Source organism: Rhineura floridana, chromosome 2, assembly GCF_030035675.1.
Source record: "Rhineura floridana isolate rRhiFlo1 chromosome 2, rRhiFlo1.hap2, whole genome shotgun sequence".
NCBI classification, from domain to species: Eukaryota; Metazoa; Chordata; class Lepidosauria; order Squamata; family Rhineuridae; genus Rhineura; species Rhineura floridana.
In genome coordinates this window covers 134,159,220-134,177,647 of record NC_084481.1, presented here as the reverse complement: position 1 = coordinate 134,177,647, position 18,428 = coordinate 134,159,220, and the positions used below count along the sequence as shown (strand labels likewise).

Sequence of the window (18,428 nt, the reverse complement as noted above, 5' to 3'; positions counted from 1 at the left end):
TGGAGAAGCTAAGAGAGTTGGAGAGGTGGGTAGAGAAAGCCTTCAGGGCTGTGACAGAGGCATCCCATTCCCTAGGTGGCAGCTCCGTCAGAGGCAGCTTGCCTCTGAATATCAGTTGATGGGGTACATGAGTGGGGAGAGGGCTGTGGCACTCCTGTTCTGCTTGTGGGCTTACCATAGGCATTCGGTTGGCCACCATGAGAGCAGGGGGGGCCTTTTGTCTGACCAGTCACAGCTCTTCTTATGTTCTTATGAAATTACCTCTGATATTTTCCTCATTGAACACAAATGAAGACTCTCACAATATTGGTGTTGTTTGTAGTCTTACAGTAATGTTCTTGCTTCTTTAAAAGATAACTGGTTTGAAGAACCATTTGTCCAAATCAGTTAGGAGACAAATTCTCTTGCACCTTCATACCCACAGTATATCTCTTTGTTTTCTATAAAGTGATACCTAGGGTGTTTAGAAGTGCTCTACAAACAGTAATAAAAATGCTTTGTGATGAAGGAGTGAGTGTGAATGACTGGGTTTTTTTAGGGTGTGGGGAGAGATGTGTTCTGTGGATACATTTAAGCCCTTTACTATATCTGAAGACACTCATTCTTTTGTTGGATTTCTTCCAACCGCATTGCTTTGTGATAGTCACTCTTTCTCAGTCTTGGAACCCATTTCCTTTCCGAAGATCTATTATTATTTAGCAGTGTAGCCTCCTCAAATGTTGTATCCCCTCCCCCAATTCCCCTCCAAGAGCCAGTTGAAGCCTTTCAGTTAAGAAGTTTATGGTCTGGTTCTAAAAGAACATTATGCCAGAATTTTGTTATCCTTTCCTTAGAAATTCACCTATTTAGCTCTAAAAAGCTTTTAAGCTAATGTAATAAAATGGTAAATGCTAATAACTGTTATTTGTGTGATCCTCACATCTAAAAGACATGCAAACACCATGCCTTAAAAAATCATACATTAAAAATTGCAAGCAGAATAACACATTGTCCAACCTCCTCCAAAAATGCAATAACAGTATGAAAAGATTGTATAACTGGAGGGGAAAAAACAGAGCAGAATTTTTAAAACCATCTTAGTCAATGCAAACATCTTTTGATGAATATGAATGTTATTTCATTTGTACACCATTATTTTAGCATGCATAAGCAAAATTCAACTTTTGGGTTCAAATAAAGAAACAAGTCAATGTGTAATAAATGACACTTGCAAAAGAGATCTGGCTGGTCATCGAGAGGCAGTTCATCTATGTGCAGGAGAGGGGAAAACTACATAAGTGATTCATATACCTTCTTGTTAGAACTGCTCCTGTGAGATCCATGAATAAGGAGAATCATCTGCTGCTGACACAAAGAAAGAGATCATCAAGTCCCACTTCTTTCATCAGATGCCCAACAGAACATTACTACAGGACTTAAAATGATCTTGAAGGACTTACAGCACCCATTATAAATAGCCTATGGAGACAGGAAGAAGCAACTACCTAGGAAGAAGAGCTGCCCCGCCCCCCATCCAACATAGCCTCAGTTGCTGGATGAAAATGGAAGTGGGGCCGTGTAACATCAATAGCAGCTGCCCATAGTTTAACTATATGTCTGATAGCAGACAAATTAAGAGTATCATTCAGGAGAGGGGCAATAACCTTGCTGGGGGGAAAAAAGGCAAACGCTATATTAGGCTGCATTAACAGAAGTATAGTTTCCAAATCACATGAAGTATTAGTTCCCCTCTATTCAGCACTGGTTAGGCCTCATCTTGAATACTGCGTCCAGTTCTGGTCTCCGCACTTCAAGAAGGATGCAGACAAACTGGAACAGGTTCAGAGGAGGGCAACAAAGATGATCAGGGGACTGGAAACTAAGCCCTATGGGGAGAGACTGAAAGAACTGGGCATGTTTAGCCTGGAGAAGACTGAGGGGAGATATGATAGCACTCTTCAAGTACATGAAAGGTTGTCACATAGAGGAGGGCCAGATCTCTTCTCGATTGTCCCAGAGTGCAGGACACAGAATAATGAGCTCAAGTTACAGGAAACCAGATTTCAACTGGACATCAGGAAAAACTTCCTAACTGTTAGAGCCATACTACAATGGAATCAATTACCTAGAGAGGTAGTGGGCTCTCCGACACTGGAGGCATTCAAGAGGCAGCTGGACAGCCATCTGTCGGAAATGCTTTGATTTGGATTCCTGCATTGTGCAGGGGGTTGGACTTGATGGCCTTATAGGCCCATTCCAACTCTACTATTCTATGATTCTATGAAGACCAGGACTGATCAAGCAACTGCTGCTTGCATACAGACACATATATATTACATACATACATGTACAGAAAGGGAACCTGTCTCAGAGCATGCTGCAGTATATCCCAGCCTGAATTGCAGTCACAGAATTTCACATACTAATTTGATTAGAGTTCACCAATTTTGGTTGGACTCCAGACTTGGGTCTGGAAAATTTAGCAGATTATGCTGCATAATTCCATTTTGAGGTTTCACCCACCACTAGCCAGTGTTACTTAGGCCTCTAAGTATGAAGGTCCTGTGTGAGACCTTTCCCACTTTTCCTTTCTCCTTCTCTTTCAGATCCTGCATCCTCCATTACTTCATCCCTTTTTCCCTCAGGCATCTTTGCTTAGGTTCCTTGTCTCTTAGTTACAGCTTCCTCTGTTCATATCCAGATTGGTATTGGGCTGCATTTAATATTGTATCCCCTAACATAGAAGTAACGTTCTAGTGCATAAATCCACACAACACATGATATGCAAATAAATTAAATAAAACAAAAAAGTAAAATATAATTTATCAGAAGCAAGGAAGACACAAGGATTAAATTGCTTGGGAACCAGTAAATTGCTTTGGAGTCTTTTTAATTAAAGAGGCCAAGCATACTGTCAAGCCTAGATGACATAATGCAAATTGGGCAGTGTGGAAATGTGGTTGAGGTTGTCATATTTCAGAACTGAGCTCACGCTCTCTTGACTACATAATGTACAATATCATCATATAGAATTCCCCATGACATTTAAACACTATCATGACAATTATTCAGATATTTCCAAAATTTCAAAAGCCTACTCGTTCCTGTGCTTGCAATCTTAGGCCTAACTCAAAACCTTGGATACATGATAGGTGCACCATTTAGATGAGTGGTTCATATTGAATTGAGATGTTATATAAAATAAATGCTTTTCAGTGGGCACTACCTTGAATATTTGGTCTACACCAAAAATAGGTTAATATTTCTTTTAAAATTATTTTCATGACGGTTCCGTGATTACATGGGTTACACGTATTGATAAGCACTTGACTGGATTCCATCACACAAACCTTATTAAAACCAGTGGAGACTGCTGGCTCTGATGTCAGTTGGGCAGTGAATCCTCTTGGACAGTTCCTTGAAAGTTTGGACCAAAACCAGGAGTTGATTCACTGCCCCACTGACATCATAGCCACCAGTCTCGACTGATTAAAAGCTCATTAAAACCAGGGCATGTGGTTTGTAGTCTTGGTCTCTGTTTCATGTTTTGTCACTTTAAAACATATTTTGACTGCATTGCAATGTTTCATCTTCTATGTGTATTTCAACCATTTCACAGTGTATGTATAATCTGTCCCCGATGTCAAGCAAGGCACTCTTGTTCATGTTAGTTTATCACAAGAAATGCAAATGGAAACGGGGAGCATAAATTGTGCAGCCTGTTCTTAGCTAGGTAGGGGAAGAGGTAAAATGTGTATATATCTCTCAACATTTTGTGTTGGTTTTATCCTCAAAGATAATTTTGTACAGAGTCCTTTGTTGTCCCAAGCAATATCAAAATTAATATTTCATTGAAAAAGTAGGGGCAATGAGGCACCCCAAATTAGTGTTTACAATAATTAGAGCTGCAGTGTTCAGTCAATTGATTCAATTAAAAAGTTTTAATTGATTAATTAAACCATACTTTTCTTCAAAAGTATTCCGTTTTGTATGAGACTGAGGGATGCCTCTTCTAAGAGATAAACTAGTTGTGATGTTAAATGCATAAATGCAAATAGCAGTTGCTTGGAGCCTGATCATCACGATTGCTATTGATGGGGAGGAGAGCTTTAACTCTTTCCTTTCATGCTGTGGTTCTGATGAAAATCACTTCTCTCAACCTGCTGTTTGCATTGGGAGGCAAACTCATTGGAACCAATAGAAACCTTCCTTCCAATGTGTGTAGCAGCTTCAGAATAACAATTTTCAGCAGCACTGTGGCAGAGAAGGAAAGGCTTAAACTCCTACTCTCCACCAACTGTGATCCCGCTAATTATCTGGAAACCCCTCCAAGTAGCTGCATTTTGCATTTTAAAAAACATGAACATTAAATGCAAAACCACATTTGACATCACACCTAGTTTGTCCTTAAGATTATACCTGCCACAACACGTGCATGAAACATCAACTAAGTGTGCTTTTTAAAAATTTTACATCCTGAAATCCATACAATTAAACAACTAGAAAAGATGTGGGATAGCCCTCATAATAACTATAATCTGTTCTCTCACAATCCAGCCCTTCTGGCATTAGCTGTTCTCAGAGCCATGGTTCTCCACAGGGGTCCACACAAGCCTTTCCCCTTTCTCCCTCTCCCCAACCTGCTCTCAGAGGAGAATAAGAAGTGTCAAAGGCCAAGGCACAACACCCACAAGTCTGTCCTTCTTGCCTTCTTCAGGGCCATAAGTACAGGCTACTTATGCCCGAGCATGATATTTTCAACCGTTTATTATCTCTGCATGATCTGCCACCAGAAACAGGAAAGATGAAACAAAACTTGTAGTTAAGAAAAGAACAAGAAGGATCTCTGGAAGCAGACATGCTAGAAGAAGCATTTTTATTTATTTATTTATTATTTATTTAATTATATTTCTAGACCGCCCTATAGCAGAAAGCTCTCAGGGCGGTGTACAACAAATAAAATCACAATTAAAATATGAGCAAGTGTGGAAAAATATATATATATATAGTACAATTATAAAACATTAATAAAATTGCCATTGAGATTTATAAATTAAGATCATATTAAGTTTAGAATGTTAAATTAAAATATTTAAAAATTTACAAAATTTAAAAAGCCTGGGCGAAAAGGTAAGTTTTTACCTGGCGCCGAAAAGATAACAGAGAAGGCGCCAGGCGTATCTCGTCTGGGAGGGCATTCCATAGTTCGGGGGCCACCACCGAGAAGGCCCTAGATCTAGTTGTTGATCTCCGGGCCTCTTTATGGGTTGGGACCCGGAGAAGGGCCTTCGACGTCGAGCGTAGTGAACGGGTAGGTACATAGCGAGAGAGGCGCTCCATCAGGTATTGCGGTCCAATGCCGTTTAGGGCTTTATAGGTAAGAACCAACACTTTGAATCTGGCCCGGAAACATATCGGTAGCCAGTGCAGCTGCGCCAGGACAGGTGTTATATGGTCAAATTTCTTTGTCCCAGTGAGAACTCTGGCCGCAGCATTTTGCACTAGCTGAAGTTTCCGAACCGTCTTCATAGGTAGCCCCACGTAGAGTGCATTACAGTAGTCCAATCTAGAGGTTACCATAGCATGGATAACTGAGGCAAGATGCTCCTCAGCATCTTTATTTGCCCTCTTCCATTCCTTTGGTCAGCTTTTCCCAGTTCCAGATTGGGGAAATGCCCTCCAGATGGTTTGAACTACAAATCCCAGTATTACTTACCATTGTCCAAGCTAGCTGGGGCAGATGGGAATTATGCTCCAAAACGTTTGGAGGGCACCAGGTTGAGAAAGGCTGCCTTAGGGAATCATAAGAATACAGGAAGTTGCCTTACAACATCAAATCATTGGTCCATCTAGCTCAGCATTGTTTGTACTGACTGGTATCTCCAGAGCTTCAGTCCTACCTGGAGATGCCAGGGATTGAACCTGGGGACCTTATGCATGCAAAACACATTCTCTACCATGAAGTTACAGACCTTCCCCTTCATTCTCTGATGAATGTTCGACTCTAAAGACTTTATCAAAGGCATTACAGAGGGAGGCATTGATGACCCACGTACAGTAGGTATTAATTTTATGACCAGCCAGGCTTTTTTAGATACTTTTGGAGCCAGTTTTATAGGCAGACAATTACAATTTTATCCCTTCCCCTCTTTCCCCCCCCTCTTGTTATGAAGGCCTACATGGCAAGTACAAGATAAAGTGGATGCGAACAATGTGGCTTACACAACTGAGAAGTTAAGTTTTCATACCGATTACCCTGCGCTGCAATTTCCACCTGGGGTAAGAGGAAAAGGGCAAGGGGAGGAAAAAATGGGGTGTCTGGGTGAAGGCAATGTTCCTAGAATATTAAATAAAGTAAGACGCAGTGACGCAGGGCCAGAACTGGAAATTTATCAACAATCAGCTTATCAGAAGCACATGTTTGTTCATTATTTGTTTAAATTTCTACCTGTCCTTATCCTGTAAGCCCAGGCAGGAGCCAGTTGTTGAAAAGATCCTTTAGCTGTTGCTGCTGTCCTGTGAATCCTATTCTCAGTGACCAAATTTTATTTCCATATGTTACCCCATTCTACCTGTTTGTCATAAAATTTGCCACCGATTATGTTATTCTTTCTAGATTCAGCTTCAGTCAATTCACCTGTGTTCTCTCTGTCTCTCTCTCTCTCACACACACACTCACACATACACCAACACAAGAGAAAGTGTAGGCACTTTACAACAAGGGTAGACAACATGATGCCCCACAGATGTCGCTGGACTACAACTCTCCTCATCCCAGGCAATTGGCCATGTTGGCTGGGTTGGAGCATCTGGAGATCACCACATTGGCTAATCCTCATCTTCAAGAACCACAGAAAAAACAGGATTAGATTAAAAACAATACCCGTGACATTCTGCAAAGAAGATTTCAAAGACAGGAGGAGCCATACCACATTCTGGAATTTTCCTGCTAGGAAAAAGTGAGAGATCTTTACAGTGGTCTCTCACATACTAACCAGGCCCCACAGGCATGTACCAACTGCAGATGATCAAAGATCTAACAGTATAATCTGCTGATTTCCAACAGTTCCAAGAAGTGCAAACTGAACAGCATGAATACACCTTCTGGTGCAGTTTACACTGTTTCCAACAAGTTGTTCTCCATGTAAACCAGACTTCATCAACCTGGTGCCCTCTGGGGCTGTTTTCTGGGGCTGATGGGGGCATCAGGTTAGGGAAGGCTGATGTAGACACTCCAAGTCAACTCCTGAATCAAACTCAACTCGGCACTTATCTGTAGCTATGGTAAATATGGATAGAGTTGATCATAGGAGAGCATCCATTTATTGAAGAGCAAAGGTGTTTCAGTGGAGAACATGAAAAAAATCTGTACAGTGCTTTAACAACCTACTGAACTTCTGACACTGACAGAATCCCTAACCTTCTGCCTGCATTTGCAAAGGCAGGAGATTAATGTGTGGAATGCAGATACTGTAGGAAACTGTAGGCCCTCAGACAATTTGTAGCAATCATATTATTAATGAATTGAGCAAGCCAACATCATGTGCTTCTAAATGTGTGCCAGATCTTTCAGGCTAGTATACTGCCTTGAAAATTCATCTAGATGCTGTTCAAGTGGATGTGGCATGGGAATGGATGGGTATTCCTCAAGTGGGAAACTTAGCTCACTATCTCATTTGTGCCAAGAATTACACACTGCCATATGGTATTGTTCATAATCTTTTTAAATTCAGAAATAGTTTTAGGAAATAAGTTTGAAAAACAATTTTGGAAGCTCTCTGCCATCTGCATATTCTCACATGTTGCCTAGTTTTACAGTACTTTTTGAAATTTTACCAAGATATTTTATGAGTAGCAAAAAGTGACTCCAAAAAATACGTTTTCTGCCACTAGACTTTTGCAACAGTGTTTCTCAAACAGTGACCTGGAGCCCATCAACTGGCCTCTGGCCACTTTCAGGTGGGTCTCAGTGCCTTCTCCCTACCCTGAGCTATGCCATTGCCTTTTGGTTAAATCAATGCCAGCACCAGCACCTCCTTGGATGCTGAGTAAAGGTGGCTGGGAGATGGAGAAGTTACTTGGGAGGAGGAGGGAAGGAAGGTCTCCTCTGAAGGGAAAGGGCCAGAGAAAATTAGAAAGTGAGATAATATAATAGTTATTAACTATTTCTTACTATTAATAAAATAATAATTTTATAAATAAATAAACTGGGAATTGAAAGGGAGGGGTAAGAGAGGAAAGCAGTTCTAGGAGGAAGAAGTAAATGTAAAAGGACCAGGGAGGCAGGATGAAACAAACTGGCAGTTGAGGGAGGAATATATTTATTATTTATTTATTATTTATTATTTCAATTTATATACCGCCCTTAGCGAAATAGGTCTCAGGGCGGTGAACAAACAAAATAAAATACAATATATCATAATAAAAATACAAAAACATATACAAACAAACAACGAAAAGCACAGCAAAAACAAAATAAATGCTACAAAAATTAAAATACAGATTAAAAGATTAAAAAGGTTAAGAAGATTAAAATGCCTGGGAGCATAAAAAGGTCTTTACCTGGCGCCGAAAAGATGGAAGTGTAGGCGCCAGGCGTACCTCTTCGGGAGGCTGTTCCACAACTCAGGGGCCACCACAGAAAAGGCCCTAGATCTCATAACCACCCTCCGGGCTTCCCGATGGGTTGGTACCCGGAGGAGGGCCTTAGATTCTGAACGAAGTGAACAGGTAGGTTCATAGCGAGAGAGGCGTTCCACAAGGTATTGAGGTCCCACGCCGTGTAAGGCTTTATAGGTCAAAACCAGCACCTTGAATCTCGCCCGGAAGCAAATAGGAAGCCAGTGCAGACGCGCCAGGACAGGTGTTATATGCGAAGACCGACTGGTCCTCGTCAATAATCTGGCAGCTGCGTTCTGCACCAGCTGAAGCTTCCGAACTGTCTTCAAGGGCAGCCCTACGTAGAGCGCATTACAGTAATCCAATCTTGAAGTTACCAGAGCGTGGACAACGGAGGCGAGGTCGTCCCTGTCCAGATAGGGGCGTAGTTGGGCTACCAGACGAAGATGGTAAAACGCATTCCGTGCCACCGAGGCCACTTGGGCCTCGAGAGACAAGGAAGAATCAAAAAGAACCCCCAAACTACGTACCTGTTCTTTCAGGGGGAGTGTAACTCCATCCAGAACAGGGTAAGCATCCACCATCTGAGCAGGGAAGGCGTTCACCAACAATGTGTCGGTCTTGTCTGGATTGAGTCTCAGTTTATTAGCTCTCATCCAGTCCATTATCGTGGTCAGGCAACGGTTCAGCACATCAACAGACTCACCTGAGGAAGATGAAAAGGAGAAATAGAGCTGCGTGTCATCAGCGTACTGATGGCAACGCACTCCAAAACTCCTGATGACCGCACCCAGCGGCTGCATGTAGATGTTGAAAAGCATGGGGGACAAGACCGATCCCTGGGGGACTCCACAATGGAGAGTCCATGGTGTCGAGTGATGTTCCCCAAGCACTACCTTCTGGTGACGATCCGCGAAGTAGGAGCGGAACCACTGCCAAGCAGTGCCCCCGACACCCAACTCCGTGAGTCTCCCCAGAAGGATACCATGGTCGATGGTATCAAACGCCGCTGAGAGATCAAGGAGAATCAACAGAGTCACACTCCCCCTGTCCCTCTCCCGACAAAGGTCATCATACAGGGCGACCAAGGCTGTTTCGGTGCCAAAACCGGGCCTGAAACCGGATTGAAACGGATCTAGATAATCGGTTTCATCCAAGAGCGCCTGGAGTTGGCTGGCAACCACCCGCTCCAAAACCTTGCCCAAAAAAGGGACATTCGCCACCGGTCTATAGTTATTCAGATTATCTGGGGGGTTTCTTTAAAAGAGGTCTCACTACTGCCTCCTTGAGGCTACCAGGGACTACTCCCTCCCTCAAGGAGGCGTTAACCACTTCCTTGGCCCAACCGGTGGTCCCAGCCCTGCTAGCTTTCACTAGCCAAGATGGGCAAGGATCCAGAACAGACGTGGTTGCCCGAACCATTCCAAGCACCTTGTCCACTTCCTCGAGCTGCACCAACTGAAACTCATCCAATAAAGAAGGACAAGGCCGTGCTCCGGACACTTCAATGGATTCATCTGTCACAACATCAGAGTCAAGGTCCCTGCGGATACATGTGATCTTATCTTGAAAGTGTCCAGCAATTTCGTTGCAGCGGGTCTCAGATGTTTCCATAGTATCGTGGGGGCCAGAGTGTAAGAGCCCTCGCACGACTTTAAAAAGCTCCGCTGGGCGGCATAAAGATGATCTAATAGAGGCAGCAAAATAGAGCTTCTTTGCTGTCCTTACCGCTTTTGTATACAACTTATTGGTGGCACTTACCAAAGCATAGTTGTATCCACTGGGAGTTTTCCTCCATCTGCACTCCAGCCTCCTCCTCTCTTGTTTCATCGCTCTCAGCTCCGGAGTATACCACGGAGCGGTATGAGCTCTACACTGGAGGGGGCGCGCGGGAGCGATCATGTCAATAGCCCGGGTCATTTCCATATTCCACAGTGCGACCAGGGCCTCGACAGGAGCACCGGTCCTATCAGCCGGAAAATCTCTCAGAGCCCTCTGAAAACCTACGGGATCCATCCGGCTCCGGGAGCGGATCAACTTAATAGATCCTCCACCTTTGCAGAGGGAAAGAGCCGCTGTGAGTCTAAATCTCAACAAGCGGTGATCTGTCCATGACAATGGGGTAGATGAAAAACACCCCACCACCAGATCACCATCTCCATGTCCAGTGGCGAAGATCAGATCAAGAGTATGTCCCGACACATGCGTTGGGCCAGTAGAAAATTGAGACAGCCCCATTGTTGTCATGGAGGCAATGAAGTCCTGAGCTGCGCCAGATAAGACAGCCTCGGCATAAAGTTTATATGCTGCTTAATCATTTACATTTACAAGTGGTGTACATAAAAACTAGCCATACATAAAACAAACAATAAAATAATCATAAAATCACTACCTTAAAATGCTTGTTGGAACAAAAAGGTCTTAATCATGCACCTGAAGTTCAGTAGGGAGGGCGTTCCATAGGCTTGGGCCTACACTGAAAGCACAGCTTCTAGTTGTTACAAGCCATGCATCTGAGCCATGGGGAACATCAGCCGAGACTCCCCCAAAGATCTTAGTGATCAGGCTGGGATATAAGGGATCAGGTAGTACTTAAGATACCCTGGACCCACGTTGTTAAGGGCATTGTAAATTATACATTGGCTTAGCAACATATGGGCTGCAGTGCAAGCTTTTGTGCACCAGAGTTATGTGCTGGTGGTGGTCTGTCCCTATCAAGAGTCTGCCACAGCATTTTGCACCAGCTGGAGCTTCCACATCAGGTGCAAGGGTAGCCCCACATTGAGTGCATTGCAAAAATCAAGTCTTAAAGGTTACCAGTGTATGAACCATCACAGCCAGGCTATCCCTGTCCAAGGATAGCCGTAGCTTGTATACCAGCCATAGCTGTGTAAGGGGCACCCCTAGCCACCAAGGCTATCTGAGCCTCAAGTGACAAAGATGGATGCAGCAGCACCCTCAAACTATTCACCTGTTATTTTAGAGGGAGAGTAACCCCATTCAGGATAGGCAAATAGCCAGTCTTCCAGATGTTGGAACCAGCTACCCTCAGTGCCTCCCAGTTGAGTGTAAAAGGAAAATGGGAGAAGAAATTACAGGAGATCGTTAAAAATACTTTGAAAGGTGTGGGGAGGGAAAAATATAAAATAAAAAGCCTTCTCCATTTAGAGCACCTGCAAATTCTGCCTAAACTGGGACTGAGTAACAATACCTCCAGAGGAAATAACTGCTTAGCTTGAGAAAATGCTGTGGCAATGAATTTAGCAATTTCCAAAGGTGAATTCGGTATCAGTACAAAATGATATAACTGTCTGCTGGTTATGCCAAAATCTTGCCTCTGTGTGCCACCATTTTGGACTGGCTCTGCCCCTGCCCCACTATTTTGTGACTGGTTGACCTCAGTAATTTGCATCCATCTGAAGTGGGACCTGGGGGTAGAAAGTTTGAGAACCTCTGCCATAGCAAGTTCTAGGGGTAGCCTTTTACACATTCAGTTTCTTCTGAGGAGAGAATAAAGGAGACTTAGTTGTTTTGTTATATCTGTTCATTTACTTAATACAAACATTGAAGACAAGTATTGGGTGGGGAAAACCAAGTTAAGTTTCCAGAGAGTGCTTGTTTGTAAAGGAGCAGCAGTTTCCCTCAGAGCAAGCTACATGCCTGTGCTCTCGCCACCAAACCACTACTCCTTTGTACTCACCCATTGTTTCTCCTTCGCTGACTACATTTCTGAGCCAGATTTTGACTGAACATCAGGAAAAACCTCCTAATAGTTAAAGCAGTATGCCAGTGGAACCAACTACCTAGGGAGGTGGTGGGCTCGCTAACACTGGATGCACTCAAGAGGCAGCAGGACAGCCACCTGTCAGGTGTGCTTTCAGTTGGATCCCTGCACTGAGCAGGGAGTTGGACTCGATGGCCATATAGGTCCCTTCCAACTCTACGATTCTATAATTCTATGACAGCTTCCCTTCTGCTTAGTGATGGGTTGATACCATCCCAGTCCATTTCACATATAATTCAGAGGACCTGGATTATATCATGGAACATCCCACTGATGGTCTATTTATGGAAGTTATAGAGCCCACTGTTCACCAAATGGCAGATTACATCTGTCACAAAATGAAACACATAACGTACAGTATAAAACAAGCACACAAAGCGCTGTTGTCTGTCTTGGCCTCAATAGATATGAAGTATATGAAGCAGAGAGAAGTGAAATGGGAGCAGGGCCACTTGAGGCATTTGGAACAGGACAACTGTACAGAGAGACCTATACATTGATCCCCTTCTCTGCCCAGCAAGGAACTTTCACCCTTACCCAGCCCTAGTTCAGGTTGCAGGGAGTGGGGTGAGAATGGTATGGTATCCCTGCTCCTTCCATCTCTCACTTCCTGCAGCCACCACTGCTGTCCCTGTGTGGACTCTGAGCTGCTGCCATGGTGGCAGCCACTGGGCAACTGAGCTATCCCACCACAGCCAACACCTTAGCATTCTAGTCCTCAGCATCCTTCCATTCTAGGCAAAGTCTAGAAAGCCATAGAAATAGACTAGAACATGAACAGAGCGCCCTTGCTCCACCTGGACTGGCCTCTCTACCCACCTGTGAGTCCCGACCCACTGGTTGAAGACCTATGTAACATATATAAATCTAGGACCTAATCTAGGACAAGCTCTGGTATCTCTGGAACCCTTCCCACTAGCCCGTCCTCAACTTGTACGTTTGAGGAAAGTAAGAGAAAGTAATGGTAACTCTTAACACAATGCTGCCCTGAGAATGTGCCTTAGTCTCCTCCACAGATTGCTATGTAGTGTCTGGGTGCACTTACAGGCCACAACCCCCCTGTATCTTTCTGCCTTTAAAGATTACAGCCCTGGGTTGCTTTGGATACCTGCTGCTATTACACTGTCCCTTTACTGCTGCACCATTAATACTGTTCCCAGCTTTGGCATTTGCTCTACCCACCCTTCTGGTCTGTAATATCCCAGCCAAGCATCAGGCATGTTGTTAAACCAAAACTATTTAATAACACAAGGAATAAACAAGATTACTATAAGTTCAATCAACGTGTGTGGTTACATATGATAGTTTTCTCTTTATATATCTTAGTCCTAAAACCTGCCTCACTACCCGCCTAAACACAAATCCACCCCTCCAAAACCCAGAACCAACAACCCTCTCCAACTGTCATTCTCTCATTTATACCTTCAATCACCCAGACGCTCAGCCAACCACACCTCAGCATTCCTCAACACCTGTACTCCCACCTCTCACTTACTCTACTTAACACGTTTACCCTACAAAACCGACACTTACCATAATTACTGCACAACATTTACAGGGGCATCACAGACCCCAACATTTGGAGAGGTCTGGGCTCAATCCCAACTGCCTTGAAAGGGGTAGGCCCATGAAAGCTGATGTCCAACACACCCAGCTATTACCAGACCCTACTCCTTACTCTTCCTGCCACAGACATGGGCAGATAGCACTGATTTCAGTCCTTGGTCCTGAAGATAAAAGTGATTAGCGTTCTTAGCCATAGGAACATCAAGTGACCATTAATGACTATTAATATAAAGAAATGCCTAGAGAGTTGTCTTTTCACTTGTCCCAATGCTATACTGTTCCCAGAACAATATGATTAGACTTGGGGATCTTTTATAAAGCTCCCCATAATTTTTGCACCATAAATTTATTGTTTCAGTTTTAATCAGTTTTAATAAACTGCCTGAATACAATTGCTGCTGGATAGCTCCCTCATTTTCCTTGAGTAGTTGCAAAAGCCAAGACAAGCAGCTGTATCAGTGGCTATCGGTCAGCAGTTCCATTCATTGCCAGCTGTTCTTTTGCATGGAAATTGAATCTCCTACCAGAAAATGCTAAGAGTGATGAAGTGATACAATGGATGATTTGTGCCCGATTCAAGTATTATAGCCATTTGCTAGTGGAACAATACTGGTAACATTTACAACAGGTATAAAGCTGTGCTCAGTCAGTATCTTTGTCAGATATTTTTTTAAAAACCTAGACCAGTTCATCCTGAAGACCTAGGATAGGTTTGCAGCAGGTTAATAACAAAGAGATCTATAAAATACTAATTCAAACTTTGAATGAGCAAGGGGTTGAACTCAATGGCCTTATAGGCCCCTTCCAACTCTACTATTCTATGATTTTATGACTCTGATTTTTTTTATGTAGCCCATAGCAACAAACTGATGACCGTTAATGATTATGTTTCTAGAAGAGTGCCTGTTATAACGTCGTATTAATTTGTTACAGATTCAGTTACTGCATTGTATAAAACAGACTCCTTCTGGGGGAGAGAGTGAAGTTGTGGATGGATTTCATGTAGCAAACAAACTTAAGGAAAAAAATCCTCAAGCCTTCCAAATCCTGACTTCCACCTATGTGGACTTCACAGACATTGGGGTTGATTACTGCGATTTCTCTGTGCAGTCCAAACAAAAAATTATAGAGTAAGTAACAATGACATATCTTTTTATATCACAACAGGAGTTTATCCTATATTGACTGCTCTGTCTAGCTGTTTAATCCTGAATTACAGGCAACAACTAACTGCATAATTTCAATAACAGAAAATGAGCTTGCCACCTTGTGGCAAGGGAAAAAACAACTTTTTAAAATGTCTAATACTATTAGATTTATTAAGTCATAATATACCTTTCTTCTTTGGGGGTTTTGTTTTTGGAATAAATTTATCTTTATATCTTTAGTTCTGCTTTCTGTCAGAGTGCTGCATTGTAATGAAGAACTGCTTTGGGGGGAAGCCCTTTTTTTGTAAACCAGTTAGAGGTCTTTACATTCAAGTAGTATATAGATTTTGTGAACTAAGATGAAACTATTTGAAATTATTATGAACTATGTTTTCGTACACATACGAAATTACTGAAAGACTTGATTTTCAGGATAGCACATTTTGCTCTTTCTGTTTCTCAACAGTGTAGATGAGAAGGGCCAAGTGGTTCGTATCAACTTTAATAATGCAACCAGAGACACAATATTTAACATATCTCCTGAAAAAATAAAGCCCTTTTATACTGCTCTCAAAGAGTATGTTAATCTGTTAAACAGCACAGACAATAAATATACCTACAAAATGAAACCAGGTAAGTAAACTAACTGCATCATTAATAAAAATGTTTTTATTAGCAAGAATAACAATTCTCTTATGTAGAAATAGATGAATCTGTCAATTTTGGTTTTTCTCACTTTCTCATTTTTCCAATCTTAAATTCAGTTCATTGAATTTCCTAAGTTTCCTTTTTTTAAAAAAAAAAGTCCTCATGAAACTTCATCAGCATTTTAGTGCATATTTCCCCTAATATACATGTTTTGCCTACTATATCTTTTTTGCAAGGAACTTCTCCTAATGTAGTGCGTTTTTGTATATTATTTTCATCAATGTATGCATTTTTAGGAACACTTCCCCCTAATATATACATTTTTGTACACATTTTTTGATTGGAGAACTGCATTTAAAACATGATAAGTGTGAATTTTGATCGGTTTCAGTTTGCATTTTGTTTCAGGAAATGTGAATTAGGGAGAAGCACATTAAAATGTGAACAGAACTGAATTTCTTCATCATCCCAACTCTTGTGTCTGTATAATAATCCTTATTGTCAGTTCTCCCTAGTTTTATGGAGAGGGAGAAGATTTAAATCCTCTCTTTCTGCGAAATACAAAACATATTGCTTTGGAAATCCGCTCTGAAAAAGTTCTTTTTTTATATCTGTTTCTAATTTTATAACAGATGTCCACACATACAGTTGCATCTGAAACAAAATTCTCTTGATATTTCCCATTACAAATCTAAGTGCTCACTACAAGACTGTGCTAAAAGGAATTTTAAAACCCCAACCATGCTAAAGTAACCCCAGTTGGGTATTAAGACTAATTCTGTAGCCTGGGTGCCTAACATGAATTAAGTATGCATTTGTGCAACCCCTGTCTTAGGCCATTCTTAATCATGACCGTGTTTCATGACATATTAACCATCCCTACATCAAAACAAAATTACCTTATTGGAATTTCACTCACCCAAAATGTTATCAATGAGGTCTTGTGGTCTGTCACATTTTTGATAACTGTATAAATACTCACTACTACTTGTATTTATCATCTTTATAGGTGAAATAGTGGTATTTGACAACTGGCGTTTACTTCATGGTCGACAAAGTTACCAGGCAGGAACAGAATTATCCCGTCACCTTGAAGGGGCCTATGCAGATTGGGATGTGGTGATGTCAAGGCTCCGAATACTACAGAAGAATGTCCTGGTTAGAAAGTAATGCTTGAAAATTCAACGGCTGAGGACCTGCAGCCTGTGCAGGGGCTAGAGAGTCTTCCCCCAAAGACAAACGGATCTAATATTTTTCCACTGTTCTCAGGGAATTCCTGGCTAACATAGCTCTAGCTATCCTGTTAAAACTCTGTTTGATCTCTGCAATAGGGGTAACGTGAGTAGTTAACACAATAGCATATAGATACCCTTTCACGCCATCCATACCCTGGGCAACGTCCTGGTTTTTCCGGAATATTGTGGGAAAGGAAGCAACAAAGATGACAAAACACAAGTAATGAAGGATTTGCAGCAAGTCATATGAAGACCTATGTTTTGGAAACCATGTTAGCAAAGATGCCAGAACAGGGGGACTTTTCTGCACTCCACCTACTTTATGGAATGCCTTCCCCTTTTAAGTCCACACAGTTAGATCATTGCTAGTCTTCTGCAAGCAAGGGCATTTTGTTTCAGCAAGCTTTTGAAGGATACTGATATGTTTATTGTTTTGTCTGGCTGCTCTTCACCTTTTAAAAATATTTTATTGATTAGGGTTTTTTTTAAAAAAATATTGATTTTAGATACTGTGATTTTACAGTTTATTATTATTGTAAGCTGCCCTATAGACAGAAAATGGGGTAAAATTATTATAATAATTCTAGCAACAATCACCGATATTCAGAGTTTTAAAGTGGCAATATGTGAGTCTTCCTATTTGTATGTTGCATGTACAGCAACAACACATTTTATCTTCTAATCAAGTAAAAAGGATTATCTGAAAGACAAACTGGCACTACTTTTTATTAATAGACCTATATCCATTGTATTAGGAAAAGGGAGACACAACCGTCATAATATCTTTCGATTTTCAAATAGTCCTCGTCCAACCCGTTGCATTGTCACACCAATTCGGGTACCCTTAAAAAAAGAAACACGCCACCCTGAAACCAAATCAACACAATTGGATTACTCAGTTCTACTTTTTAATGCGAGATCAGTTAATAATAAAACTACAATCATTTATGATCTTATTAAAGACGAACATGCTGATCTCGCATGCATAACTGAAACTTGGTTGGAAGACGCAGGGGGTATTAACCTTAATTGTCTCTGTCCTCCAGGATATTCTGCCTTCCATCAGCCTAGATTAGACAATCGAGGAGGGGGAGTAGCCATTATTCATCATAAAACTATCTCTCTATCTAGGCTATTGTCTCAGCACTACTCTGGTTTTGAATCCCTCTGTTTAAAATTCAACCACCAGAACCCTATTGTAATCCTATTAATTTATCGTTCACCTCATTCCTCAATAAACTCCTTATCTGAATTATTTGACCTAATCTCAGGATTGATGCTGAAATCCCCTAATATTTTAGTGTTGGGAGATTTTAACATTCATGCAGAATCTTTTTCCCTTCGATCAACAAAAAATTTCATGACTCTGATGTCAACATTGGGATTCCAACAACGTGTAGGCCCCTACTCACACTGCTGGCCACACTCTTGACCTCATCTTCCAGTCAA

General features: G+C 41.8%; 1 protein-coding gene across 9 annotated transcripts in view; it reads left to right on the top strand.

Moving 5' to 3' along the window:
* Positions 1–16,930, top strand: part of BBOX1 (gamma-butyrobetaine hydroxylase 1) — a 78,374-nt gene extending 61,444 nt beyond the window's left edge. For all 9 annotated transcript variants that reach the window (XM_061610598.1, XM_061610596.1, XM_061610594.1 and 6 more), the window contains 4 exons: positions 6,153–6,258; positions 14,882–15,078; positions 15,563–15,729; positions 16,754–16,930. In XM_061610598.1, coding sequence (XP_061466582.1) covers positions 6,153–6,258; positions 14,882–15,078; positions 15,563–15,729; positions 16,754–16,914 — 631 coding nt within the window. In that variant the 3' untranslated portion in view covers positions 16,915–16,930. The remainder of the gene's footprint in view (positions 1–6,152; positions 6,259–14,881; positions 15,079–15,562; positions 15,730–16,753) is intronic.
* Positions 16,931–18,428: the final 1,498 nt, after the last annotated feature.